Source organism: Mastigoproctus giganteus, chromosome 6 (genome assembly GCF_048544385.1).
Source record: "Mastigoproctus giganteus isolate SK-2022 chromosome 6, ASM4854438v1, whole genome shotgun sequence".
NCBI classification, from domain to species: domain Eukaryota; kingdom Metazoa; phylum Arthropoda; class Arachnida; order Uropygi; family Thelyphonidae; genus Mastigoproctus; species Mastigoproctus giganteus.
In genome coordinates this window covers 77,989,428-78,003,861 of record NC_143580.1, presented here as the reverse complement: position 1 = coordinate 78,003,861, position 14,434 = coordinate 77,989,428, and the positions used below count along the sequence as shown (strand labels likewise).

The window sequence follows — 14,434 nt, the reverse complement described above, 5'->3', positions numbered from 1 at the left end:
CTTCAACATTATTCATAATCTTCACATCATCACATTTAACATGGCATCAAAAAAATTTCATTAACAACAGCATTACTATTATTATGTTAATATTACATTTAGTCATTTATACACAAGATAAGTTTAATTTCATTTAATAAAATCTTTTCATAAAGTTTCATTCTTTTTAACAGTATGCAAAAAAAGGTTGAATGCCAAATTAGCAAGCACAGTACATTAATTGTGCAGGTTTCACACTTAATAATACATAACACACCATATTTGGTGTATTATATATTATTAAGTGGGCAGGTTTCAATTTCCATATAAACTGCTACTTCAATAAACACTACAAAAAAAAACTCTTAATATCTTTATACAAAATAGTGATGAGAATGGACTCCAAAAAGTCTTATAGGTGTTCCCACCTATAAGACTTTTCTGCTTATAATGCTCTTTGGGTTCCTCCAAAAGTGCTATAAAATGAGTTTACTGTAAAAGAATTTTGTAATATTTGGCTAACAACTAGCCCTTAATTTAAGTACATGTTAGTTATTGATATCAATAACTAACTTTGCTGGGTGTAAACTTTGAAAATTAACAATTTTTCTCAGTTTTCTTAATTATTATATAGAAAGGCAGCAGAGTTGATTTCTATCCTCTATATCTTTATAAACTTATTTAGTTAAATTGAGAAAGCAGCCATGTATACACTCAAAAAGTAACCTATTGCATGCTGTTGCACTGAATTCAACTTGTCATGAATGATATAGCAATGCACTTTATTAAATACAAAAGTTAGATTTTTCATAAATTTATCTTATAGATAGGGCACATGTAGGCATATTTGGTGTATTATATACGAGGTGTTACCCAAATGTTACCGAAATTTGAATGATGTGTGGGAACCACGTCTAGTATGGACTTGTGGCGCTAGGTAACACTGCATGCATTCTTTGTGAATTGGTGTGCTATGTGGTGTCAGGCTGGATAGAGACATTGAATATTTATGCGCAGTTCTTTGACAATGTGTTTCGCATACTTTGCGATGGCTGATGTGAGAGAGCAATGTGCTTGCATCAAGTTCTGTTTCCTTCTTAATGATACATCAGCAGAAACCCATAAGAAGTTGAAACAAGCTTTTGGTGACAATGCTTTACACCAGATGCAGAGCTACTACTGGTTTAACCGTTTTAAAAAAGGTTGAATGTCGATGATTGCTCTGGGCATCCATCATCAAGCACCACCCCAGAAAATGCCACAAAAGTTGGGGTGGTGATCTGTGAAGACCGCAGGCAGACCATCCAACATTTGTGTCTTTGTAGGACTATCCTACAGCACATCAGCAGATTTTGTCAGAAGAGTTGAACATGAGAAGGATTGCAGGCAAGTTCATGTCACGGTTACTGAGTGAAGACCAAAAGCAGCATCGCATGGAAGTTAGAGATCTTCAAGAACGGGCCAGGACTGATCAAAACTTCCTTTCTACAGTAGTAGTCACTGGTAAAGAGAGTTGGGTATATGGGTATGACCCAGAAACCAAGCAACAATCATCCCAGTAGAAGAGCCCACTTCACCCCGACCACAAAGAAAGCCCGACAAATGAGGAGCAATGTGAAGTCCTTTCTGATCTATTTTTTTGGACATTTATAAGATTATCCATAAGGAATTTGTCCCTCCTGGCCAGACTGTCAACACAAAGTTCTACTGCGACATCCTGAGGCGATTAAGGGAAGGCATCGGGAGGAAACATCCAGAAAAGTGGCATACAAAGAACTTGGTCCTTCATAATGACAATGCGCTGGCACACACTCGCTGTGGCAGTTTTTGGCATCCAACAAGACAATCGTCCCCTAACCCCCTTATTCACCAGACTTAGCCCCCTACATCTTCTTTCTCTTCCCAAGAATGAAAATCAAGTTGAAGGGTCAAAAGTTTGACAGCGTGGAGGATATCCAAACCGAATCGCAGGGGATGCTGAATACTATGATGAAAGAGGACTTTCAGGACACAATCAAATCATGGGAGAAGCACCGGGATCGGTGTTTACGCTCTCAAGGGGACTACTTTGAGGGTGACAGTGGTAAATAAGACCCAGGGCGAGTCTAATTTATTTTATATTTACATTTCGGGGGAACTTTTGGGTAGCACCTCGCATTATTAAAGACATTCTTGAATACAAAAGACCCTGAATTTTCAACTACAAAGACATTATTCAAAAGGTCATGAATTGAGTTTGTTATTATCCAAAATTAAATTTTTTTGGAAATTATATAACTGAATAATAGATTTTGTTACCAAGTTGAGTTGAATGGTTCAGCAGTTCACTACTGTCACAGGGCAGTAGACCTCAGTAATGGTTTTAAGCAATTTAGCAGTATATATGAAATAAAATATTGGAATATGTAGTGATAGATATAATTTGATGATTAGTAATCAAGAGATTTCAAAAATCAAATTGTTATAGACCAAATGATGATGTTACCAACAGCAAATTCTAAATGAGAAGGATTCAAGGAATTAATGACTTGTGACAAAGAAAAATGCATGGGATGCATATAAATTATCATGAGACACAGAAGCCTGACAATTTATATCCATCCCATGCATATAAATAATCAGGCTAGTCTATAATCAAGTCACAAAGGAGGCAAGCGGAGGCAGTTTACGAGAAATCTTTGGCAAATAATGCAAAGAAAAACAGTAAACACTTCTTTACTTATATAAACTCTAGAATATCAATGGTACGACTGATGATGATCCTGCTCAGATAGCTGACAAACTGAACAAGTATTTTACATCTACATTCACACATGAGGAATTCTGTAGGGAAGCAGAGGACAAAAATTTATTAAACTCTTAACAGGGAGTTAAATGATTTTGTAATAACTGAGAGCAAACTGGAGGAGAAATTGTTGAAGTTAAAACATAAGAGAGGCACCTAGGGTGGATGGGATCTATCTAGTTATATTAAAGGAGGCAGCAAAAGAAGTAAGCAAATCCTTAGCTATAATTATGAGAGCATCCTCTGACTTAGGGGTGATCCCTATGGACTGGAGATGTGCAAATGTATCCCCAATTCACAGAGGGGATCGAAGGGTGACAGAAATAATTACAGAACTGTTAGTATAACTTCCATGGAAAATAATGGAGTCACAGGTTAAAGAAGCATTGCAGGATCATCTAGACCAGACTACAGTAATAATTCAGACATAGCATGGGTTTGTTAAGGGGAAAAGTGTTGCCTGACCAATTTCTTGTCTGGTAAATAATATATAGGAATTTCTCTAGCAGGGATAAGGAGGTGATTATCCCCTTATATAGGGCAATATTCAGGCCAACCTTCAATTTGAGCAAGCTCAATGCTGATGGGATTCTTCCTCTTGTCTGAGGGGACATAAATTCAAATTGAAGAAAGACAGTTGTGCTATATAAGCTTGCTTTCCTGAATCATATGCCTCTACTAATGCTAATTTGATTGGATACTATGATGGGGTCGCAAAGGAAATGGATGCAAAAAATAATTTTGATATCATATACTTGGATTTCAGAAAACTTTTGATACTGTTGCACATGGAAGACTACTGTATAAATTAAAGCTGCACGGCATTGAGGGCAAGTGGCTACAATGAATAAAAGGATGGTTGAGTACGAGACAGAGTGGTAATCAATGGACGCTGCTCTTCGTGAACTAATGTTATTAGTAGAGTCCCACAGGGTTCAGTGTTGAGCCCATTGCTGTTTTCTATATTTATCACAGATATTGATGAAGATATATCAGGCTTAATGTCCAAGTTTGCAGATGATACAAAGGTTGGCAGGGTTGTTAATGATAGTAATGACAGAAAGCTACTGCAACAGGATCTAGAAAAGTTGAGCCGATGGGCTGAGAAGTGGCAACTGAAGTTTAACACTGACAATGCAATAATAGAGAAACGTACCAACTAGGTAGTACTAAACTCAGGAAGTAGAGAATGAAAAAGACCTGGGGTTAATTGTGCTGTCAGATATCAAGTTTTCTGAGCAGTGCAAACAGGCTGCCAGAGCAAGTCACGGGGTATTGTCAATGATATACAAGAATTTTACTAGTAGGGAAAAGGAGGTGATTATCCCTTTGTATAAGCCAATGGTCAGGCCATGGCTTGAGTACTGCGTACAGGTCTGGAGGCCTCATTTTAGGAAGGCTGTAGAGTTGCTTGGACAAGTACAGAGAAGGGCAACAAGATTGGTAAGGGGAACGATGGGATCCTCTTACAAAGAAAGGCTTAAATTCTGCAAACTGCAGTGTCTGGAGACTAAGCACCTGCAAGGTGATCTGATTGAGGTATATTAGGTCTTGAATGGTTTAAGCAGGTGCAATGCTGATGGGATTCTTCCTCTTGCTCAGATTACAAACCTGAGGGGGCATAAATTCAAATTGAAGAGAGACAGTTGTAGAATAGATGTGTGGAAATTTGCCTTTAGCTAGTAGGTATGTGGAACAAACTTTCATCTATCGTTGTGGATGTTGATAGCTTAAATAAATTCAAGGAAGAACTATACAATTTTGGAGCAAATGGATAGGTGAATGGAAGTGAGTTTTTTTTTTTTTTTTTGGCTGATGCTGTATAAGATTGCTTTCTTGTATCATATGCCTCTACTAATGCTAATTATTCATTAGTTAAAAATCATTGTTAAGTTCATTCAGAATCTGAATGATAGAGAAATTCTGGTACTGGTTTAGCTCAGTAGGACATAATACTCCTGTGATGAGTGGCCTCTGATGCCTGCCAGAAAAAAGAAACTTCCCATATAAAATAAAAATAATAAAATATAAATTAAAAATTTCCTCTTGAAAAGGGATAAGCCATAAGTGAATAAAATTGAAAGCACAAAAGAAAATAAAATAAATCCTCCAACTCTATGAAAGAAAATAAATAAAGTAATCAATTGTAACTTCAAAACATTTAAATTAATTATTTTTTGAAGATCAATATTTAATTTTATAATTATGTATGTCGAAAAATCAAACCACAAATTTCTCAAAAACTGAGTGTTGGAAAATTTTCTTCCATATTTAAAAACTGCATTAAAAAAAAAAAAAACACCATAAAAGATGTATGAAAAATAAAAATGACTTTGACCAACACATCAGTTCTTGCCCATGACAAAGCTATCACCCTTTCACCTACAAAAGGTCTATTATCTTTAATCGATTTCTCAATGCCAATAAATATCCAATGACAGAATTTGCTTTAGACTCAGAAATACAGATATTAACCAGCAGATTCTTAACCAGGGGTTAAGGGCTACTCCCAGAAATTTCAGTTTTTTGACTGATTAATCTGTCCAATCAATTTGAACAAAGTACTTTAGGAACATTAACTGATGATTAAGATGTATATTTGTTTTGTTTTTTTCTGAGTTAACAATCGTATCGAAATACACCGCATATCTACAAAAATTATCCAGTTTAAGCTGAACTACCATAGAAAGGGCTACAACGGGGATGATGAATGCAGTAAGCAGATACCAAAAATTGAACAATTTTGAGCTCTTGGAAATGGATAAGTTTTTTGAAAAATTTTGCCTATTTTTTGCTTAATTAACATATTAAATTGGGTTCAATATTTTTAATAATCCTAGTCACATTTGTTAGCTTTTTTTTAAATTTAGCTACACAGTTTGTTTTGGACTTGATTCTGGCACAAATATATCTTATAACTTGTAGTATAGTACATGGGAACTGTAGTGTTTTAATTGTTTTCTTTTTTTCTTTTTTTTTTTTTTTTTCTTTGTTAGTTGATGGCACATCGGCTTCTGTGGTCATAATGCACCTCCCAAAGTTTTTTTTTGCATTTACTCTGATCCAAGCCCGAGGCAGGATTCGAACCCGCGACCTTTGGGTTGCCAGGCAGGCACTTTACCCACCTGGCTATCCCAGTCGGCGTGTTTTAATTGTTGTAAATAGGTAGCTGAAGTTCTAATCTTGTAGGTTGGCATATATTTTTTGTTGTTAACTAAGATAATTTAATTAATAGATAATTTTATTATCTATTATAACTAATTTGTAACTTCAAAAATGTAACATTATAGTATGTATTACTGCTGCATAACCTGCAAATAGGGTAGTCTTATTATTGCACTTAGGTATCCATTAGTTTAGTATTCTCAGATTAAATTTAAATGAATTTAAATGATGAATTTAAATGGAAATTATGAATTTAAAGATGAATTTAAATGGAAATTATGCCTCAGACCAGCACGGCAAAGCAATACGGCTCAAATTAACAGGCTTACTTGTTCCAGGCTTACTTGTTCCCCAAAAGAAGAACCCCAAAGTGCACACACACACACACACACACACACACACACACACACACACACACACACACACACACACACACACACACACACACACACACACACGAGACTTCAATTTTTACAATTTTGTTTTTCCCTTTGATAATATACTTTGGCACTTTATGTAAGTGTCAATTTCAAAACTTACAGAAACTTTTAAAGTTTATATTTGTGAGGAGGGCCATAAAAGGATCCTCATAAATATAAGCAGCAGCAGGCATATTAAGGATATTTAGGAAGGACAGCAGGCAGTTATTTTGTAATTTTTTAAAATGTTCTTTGAAGGTTAGCCTCTTGTCTAAGATAAGGCCAAGGAATTTTACATTTGTCTAAGATAAGGCTTTCTTGTCTAAGATAAGAAAGCCAAGGAAATTTTGCATGATCAGTGTTCTGAGACTGTCCAGAGTCAGTTCAGGGTTTACTTTCTTTCAGGGTTTGTTGAGTGTTCAACTTCTGAACTCGTTTACTGTGGCCCATTCATCAGTTGTTGATTGCTTGCATATCTTTCTAATACCGTTTTTTTTTTTTTTTTTTTTTTTTTTTTGTTCAGCAAACGTACGTGAGCAAGTTGTTCACAATAGTTTAGTCTTGGTGGAAATGTAACACTTAAACAAACAAAAAATATATATATATTTTTTGTTTGTAGATCTGAGAGAGGGGATTGCACTCTGACGTGAAAATATAAGTCATCAGGATATGTAACTGATTTTAATCAGTTACATATCCTGATGATCCAGCATTATGAAGGTCTTGGAGGAGGTAGCATTACTATGTTGCATCATATGCATTTTCTCAATCAAAAAAAAACTGTGGCCCATATGATTAGAGCTCAAGAATGTCTCTAGCCGCCAACTCTTTTTGCACAGAGTGGTCTAAGATGGATCAATCACATCAGGATTCACCCCAATGTTGAGGAACCAGCTAATGAATTCTAAATACTACAGTATACATTTATGTTTTTTTTTTCCTAACATCTTGTTAGGGGATATGGATCTGTAACTGTTACACTAGCTATGATCTTAAAGCTAAAACCCAGTAAAAAGGTTTGGGAGCACCAGTCATCTGGATATTGTTGTTTTTGGAAAATGCAATCATATAGTATGAGGAGATTGTTTAATTCATTATGGTAGAAAATTAATTAATTTAATCTTTGCGCTTGATTTAGTTTAGAACACTGCATCTTGTAATTCATTTACTAGTTAGCGATTTATTACACACTTCTTTCCTTGTCTGGAAGTTAAGCATGATTTTCTCTATATGCTTCATGTGTTAAGAACTCTGATAGGTACAATACCATAGCTGATCATTTGGCAAATGAGTTCTCCCAGCAGATCTGCTTGTTCAGCAGGGTCTGTGATATCAGTTCTATAGTTATGAAGAATGTGTGGAATTCTACTTTGATATCTACCATTCATTTTATGAATTTTAATATAAACTGTCTGAGATCGTTCTACTAATATAAGATGAAAACTGCATCCATGACCATTTCTTTGCCTGTTTATGAATACATCATGCTATAGCTCTCATTCATATCTCAGGAAGTTTTCAATCAATGGATATCTACAAAACTAGTTCTAGGCTTCGGTTTGATGCTTTTGTTGCCACTGCACACTCTTCTAGTCACCAAAACGTTAAATAGAATGTTAAGGCTATGTGAAAGTTTTTGCATTGGAGGAAAAAAGAAAACGTTTTTGCATTGGGAAGAAAAAATAAAGAAAGAAAGGCTAAATTTTCATACTATTTCTAAAAGGCAGTTTACCAAAGTGGGCATCATGTTCAAAAAATTTTTACCAAATTTTCACCAAATTTTTACATTATATCATAATTGGTTTTCACTATGATTTCTTTCCACCACATATAATACGCAACTGATTGATACCAAACAATGGCAGTAAAAAAAATAATAAATTTCCACTCGCTTAAGAATAATGTAATAACTGGCATTATCACAAAAAATTCTTTGCAGAAATTTTTTTGAATAAACAACAAGTAAATATATTTTTTAAATTCAAGTAATCTGTTTGAAATGAAAAAATTTTAGAGTTGCCTTTACTACTTCTAACCCCACCCTATAAATCTGCTCCAGGTCAGATTGTGAAGAGATGGCAACTCTAGTTACATCTAAAGAACAAAATTCTCTCAATTGTTCAGTGTACAACATGTGGTTTGCAAAGTATGCAAACCATGCAGACAGCCAAGAGTTTTTATCATCATTATGTTTTACAAATTGGGCTTAAAATTTCAAAACTAAAAAGAGGAACATTTAGCATCCCAAAAAGCAATTTTAGGACAAAACATTATAAACCAGGTTGAGTGTGACTATATTGCACTGTGTGTGTGTGTGTTATGTGTTCAAGGCACTTTAGTCAGTATGATATATAGCCATGTGCTACATAAAATGGAGAGTGGGTGCGAGAGTACATGTGAACAGGCGAAGTTTTTAGGGCTCCAGCAAATAGAGAAGTTTTTGCTTTTTTATTGACTTAAATTGGCATATTAATTTATTTTTTAGAGTTGCTTTATATTCCTGGTAACGATACTTTAGTTTAAATTGAATTTAGATAGCATGATTTGGAAAGTAAATAATACCTCGTGTCCGTAGATTAACCGTTCATAACTTGCCACCATTGTTATAAGATACAACATGTGCTAGTGTAAGGTTTAACGGAAAACTAGATAGCGAGTATAGTAGTATCAATTAATCAGTAAAATTTATTAATCTTATTAAATTTCATTGTCAATTGAATTGTACTTTTTTAACTAAAAAAATATAGCAACCTAGTTATTACAAACGTAACATCATAAATTAATACATATAAGTTGACAGAGGATAAGAAAGTCATAACATAACTCAGAGATAATATTCAATACCGAAATACATATATATATAGTGGTATAACTGCATTGGGATATAGTTTTAGGGTTATATTTTGTATTGAAATTTTATTGAACTTGAATAGAAATCATGACTCAGACCAGAGTGGCAAAGCAAAAGGCTCAAACTAGTGGAAGTGCTGTGGCTCAGGGGAGAACTGGGGGGGGGGGGGCAGTTATCCTCTGAATCACACTACTGAAATGCACTGCTTGTTTGATGTTTGTGGAGCAATCAGGAATGGGAGATGATATTGCCAAGGGGAATGTCTTTGTGTGCGTGTGCGATGTAAGGAGTGCGAAGAAATTAGGCGCCAACTCAGCATTGTTATGGGCTTATATGAGAGCTTGAAGGACAGGGTGGATGCCCTCGAAGGATTTAAATTGAGGGGCCCATCAAGTTCTCAGCTGCCCATATCAATGCCAGAGCTTGTGCTTGAACATCATGCAACATAGTGGCAACCCACAAGGCAGAATGCACTGGTCCCAAAGGAACTAGTTGTTGCAGGTAACTATTGTCAGGGAAACAGGGAATATATTGTGCAGAAAGGATAGATGGAACAGGACCAGGGTATGTCTACCAGGGGCAAAGGTTGATGACATTGTAGGGAAGATATCATCCTACAAAGGGTGATTTTGTTGTACACGTTGGCACTAACGATATTAAGAGTGGGAGACTGGCAGAATTACTTAACAAGTACAAAACAATCCTGAAAAAAAGCCGTGAGTTAGGGCTGAATTTGAAAGTGTCTGCAATTCTGCCCGAACACAATAGGAGGGAGTATATGATGAGAGCCTTGTCGATCAATTCAGCGCTGGAGCGATTGTGCAAGGCTCAAGGGGTAGAATTTTTCTCAGCCTGGTCTCTGCTTGTTAACAGGAGAGACTGCTTCTACAGGGATAGCATAAACTTAAATAGAAAGGGTGCAAGAATATTTGCTGATGCTATCGAGTCAGAGTTATTGTCGTTATTTGGTTTTTTAGGAGCATTAGCGACTAAGGCCATATTGCTCAGGGATATGCGGTGGTCATTCCCTGACCTTTCCACATCCTCCGTATTTGGTGGTCACGGGCTCGAACCCCAGTCTAATCAAGAAGCGTGTGCTACGCACTGCTACTCCTTCCCACCTGGCTACGGAGGCGCCTGAGGCAGAGTTAGGTGGGTGGGAAAACTGCTAGCTTGGGGGAATACATGGACTAATAGATTAACAGTAGCCGCTGGCAGAGGTAAAAGTGATTCTTGCACTACTTCTGTTGAAATGCAATTGAGCAGCAGCCTGGAAAGCAAGGCAATGGGGATTTCCAGGACTGCTGGGAGTCATAGTGGAACAATAAATACATGGGCTGTGTTAGAGTAACTAAGAGTAGAAACAGGTGCATGTATACTTGCATGTACACCGCTAGGACTATAGTTAATAAATTCGATGAGCTTTAAATGCTAGTCAAGACAAAGGTAGATACTGTTGGGATATCGGAGACATGGTGTCACATAGACATTAGCAGTGCAGAACTGGAATTTGGGGAGTACAATGTGTACAGAAAGGATAGACAGGACAGGAAGGGAGGAGGGGTTATGCTGTTAGTTAAGAAACACAAAATCTAAGGTAGTGCATCCAATTGATGTGGGTGGTGGTGTTTGTCTGTTTGGTGCAACATAAGCACTGGGAAAGAGAAAAATGAGAGGTGTGTGTTATAGGCCTAATGAATCTAATGAGTATAATGAGTAATTGTGCAGAGAAATAGAGTGGGCCAGTAAATTAGAGTGTCTTATAATGGGGGATTTTAATGTCCCGGATATTGATTGGAATTTGTGGGTTAATCACTCACACACTAGCAAGGCTTTTGTGGATTTATTGGATGATTGTTTTCTACAGTAGCATGTTTGGGAAGCAACTAGAGGGAGTAATACTCTTGATCTGATTATCAATAGTGATTCTTCATGCATCAAGAATCTGCAGATAAAGGAACCACTAGGTGGCAGTGATCACAGTGTGCTGAAGTGGGATTTACTGAAAGAGGTAACTACCATCAAGAGTAAAGGGAAGTTTTGCTTTTGTAAAGGTGACTACGGTGGTCTGAGACAGTATTTAAATTCTATACAGTGGGACCAACTGATGATGTTACCAACAGCAAATTCAAAATGGGAAGCATTCAAAGAATTAATCTTGGAAGCTACTAGGCTTTTCATACCAACAAAGAAATATTGTTCAAGATTTAGGCCTAAATGGATGTCAGATGAACTAATTAGACATGTGACAGAGAAGAAGAAAAATGCATGGGATACATATAAATTAAATATGACACCGAAGCCTATGATAGATAGGCTTCTGTTACAAAGGAGGTTAGGCAGGCGAAAGCAGATTGCGAAAAATCTTTGGCAAAGGATGCAAAGAAAAACAGCAGAGAGTTATTTACTTACGTAAAACTCTAGAAGGAAGGGGATGAATCAGATTGGTCCACTTGATATCAATGGTTCAGCTGTTTATGATCCTGCTCAGGTAGATAACAAACTAAATCAATATTTTGCATCTACGTTCAAACATGAGGAGTTATTCAAGGAGGGGAATGCCTGAGGTATATTCAACTCTGACAGTAAGCTAGATGATCTTGTAATAACCGAGAGTAAAGTGGAGGAGAAATTGTTGAAGATAAACATAAGAAAGGGATCTGGGGTGGATGGAATCTATCTAGTTATATTAAAGGAGGTGGCAAAGGAAGTAAGCAAACCCTTAGCCATAATTATGAGAACTTCCCTGGACACAGGGGAGGTACCCATGGACTGGAGATGTGCAAATGTAACCCCAATCCACAAAGGAGGATCAAAGGGAGACAGGTAATTATTACAGACCTGTTAGTTTAATTTCTGTTCCAGGGAAATTAATGGAGACACTGGTTAAAGAAGTGTTGCAGGATCATCTAGACAAGACTTCAGTTATAGCTCCAACCCAGCATGGGTTTGTTAAGGGGGAGTCTTGTCTGACAAATTTGATTGGATACTATGATGTAGTCACAAAAGGAATTGGATGCAAAGAATAACTTTGATATCATATATTTGGATCTTAAAAAGGCCTTTGATACTGTTGCACATGGAAGACTGATGCACAAATTGGAGCAGTGTTGCATTGGAGGCAAACTGCTGCTAGGGATAAAGGGATGGTTGAGTGGAAGAAGAGAGTTGTAATCAATGGACACTGCTCTTCCTGGACTAATGTTATTAGTGTAGTCCCTCAGGGTTCAGTGTTGGGTCCATTGTTGTTTTCTGTATTTATAAATGATATTTGTGATGGTATATCATGGTTAATGTCCAAGTTTGCAGACAATACGAAGGTTGGCAGGGTTGTTAATGACACTAATGACAGTACACTGCTGCAACAGGATCTAGAAAAGTTGAGCAGATGGGCGGAGAGGTGGCAAATAAAGTTTAACATTGACAAATGAAAGTACTACATATGGGAAGCAGTAATCCCAGAGTAGCGTATCAACTCTGTGGTACCACACTGACAGTGGTAGAGAATGAAAAGGACTTGGGGGTTATTGTGCAGGCAAATATGAAGTTTTCTTTGCAGTGCAGATGGTCTGCATGAGTAGCTCATGGTGTCTTGTCAATGATATACAGGAATTTTTCTAGCAGGGATAAGGAGGTGATTATCCCCTTGTATAAGGCAATGGTCAGGCCACACCTTGAGTACTGTATACAGGTCTGGAGGCCTAATTTCAAGAAGGATGTATAGCTGTTGGAACGAGTACAGAGAAGGGCAACAAAATTAGTGAATGGAACAAAGGGTTGCTCTTACGAAGAAAGGCTTAAGTTTTGCAAATTAAGTGTCTAGAGACTAGGCACCTGCAAGGTGATCTGATTGAGGTGTATAAAGTCTTGAATGGTTTTAGCATGATCAATGCAGATGGGATTCTTCCTCTTGCTCAGAATAATCGCCTGAGAGGGCATAAATTCAAATTGAGGAAAGACTGTTGTAGGATAGATGTGCGGAAGTTTGCCTTTAGCCAGTGGGTGGTTGATTGCTGGAACAAACTTCCATCTGTTGTTGTAGAAGTGGATAGATTAAACAGATTCAAGGCAGAACTTGACAAACATTTGGACCGAGTGGATGGGTGAAATAAGGGTTTTTTTTTTTTTTTTTGGCTTTTGCTATATAAGCTTGCTTTCTTGCATCATGCGCCTTTGCTAATGCTAAAACCCAGAAATATTTGATTCCTATCAATCATCTGATGTTCTACAGGTCAACATGATTCAAAGATTCAAAGATAATCTGATAAAGTAATTACATAAAATTTTTCAAATACATACCATGAAAATTTAAGCCATCACTGATAATTCTATACTTATAAATGAATGTCAAGATAGTCAAAACATTAATAGACTTTCCTAAAGGAAATTATTAATTTTTATTGTTAATTTTTGTTGGCATTTTGTTAATTTACTTACTATCCAAAACAAAAATATCCAAGACCAATGCCTGCTGCAAGGGCAACCACATGGCGAATTTCTGGGGATACATATCTTGGATGAAGAAGTTTTCGGTATATTGTGGACAAAATTAATGCGGCAAACTGGCAAACTAAAAAGTTCACCTGCAAAATAAAAAAGCACATGGTAACAACTGTTTGGCAATCCATTCATTTAAATTTTGCTACATAAACTAGATAGGTATCATGATTAAAACAATGGCATAAAAATTCTGTTTATAAATTACTTGCTTTATGATACTTAATAGTTTGAGGAAATTTCTTCTGGCAGTTTCATAAGAAAAAAACTCTCTCTCACACACTCTCTCTCTCTCTCTCTCTCTCTGTCACACTCTCTCTCTCTCTCTCTCTCTTTTTTGGTTGGAGCAGCATAAGCCTCAGGCTTCCTTGCACCATACTGCTAATAATAATAATAATTAAAAATGCCAACTAGCAAAGCATTGCTTAAAAAAATAATAAAAATTTTAAATTTAAACCCAGCCTTTTTGAATAGAATAAATATTAATAACAACATGAATCACAACAGCACTATTCCATGAAAAAAAAAAAAAAAAAAAATGCCTCCAACTTAAAAACTCATTTTGAGCTTGCTTATGCAATTCTACTACAGAGGAACATGATTACGTATGCAAAGAGCAATTAAACTTGTATGTAGAAACTTGTGGTATAAGCCCATGCATATCCATAGGTCAATAAACTGCAGCTGTTACTTATAGAACCACTAGAAATTCGCTAATAGAATTTTGGGCTTCTCCCA

General features: G+C 36.4%; 1 protein-coding gene across 1 annotated transcript in view; it reads right to left on the bottom strand.

The window, feature by feature from the left end:
* The window catches only part of oys (lysophospholipid acyltransferase 6), a 284,099-nt gene that overhangs the window by 220,761 nt on the left and 48,904 nt on the right, over nt 1-14,434 (bottom strand). Inside the window, exon 2 of the mRNA XM_090376225.1 lies at nt 13,637-13,782. Coding sequence (XP_090232351.1) covers nt 13,637-13,782 — 146 coding nt within the window. The remainder of the gene's footprint in view (nt 1-13,636; nt 13,783-14,434) is intronic.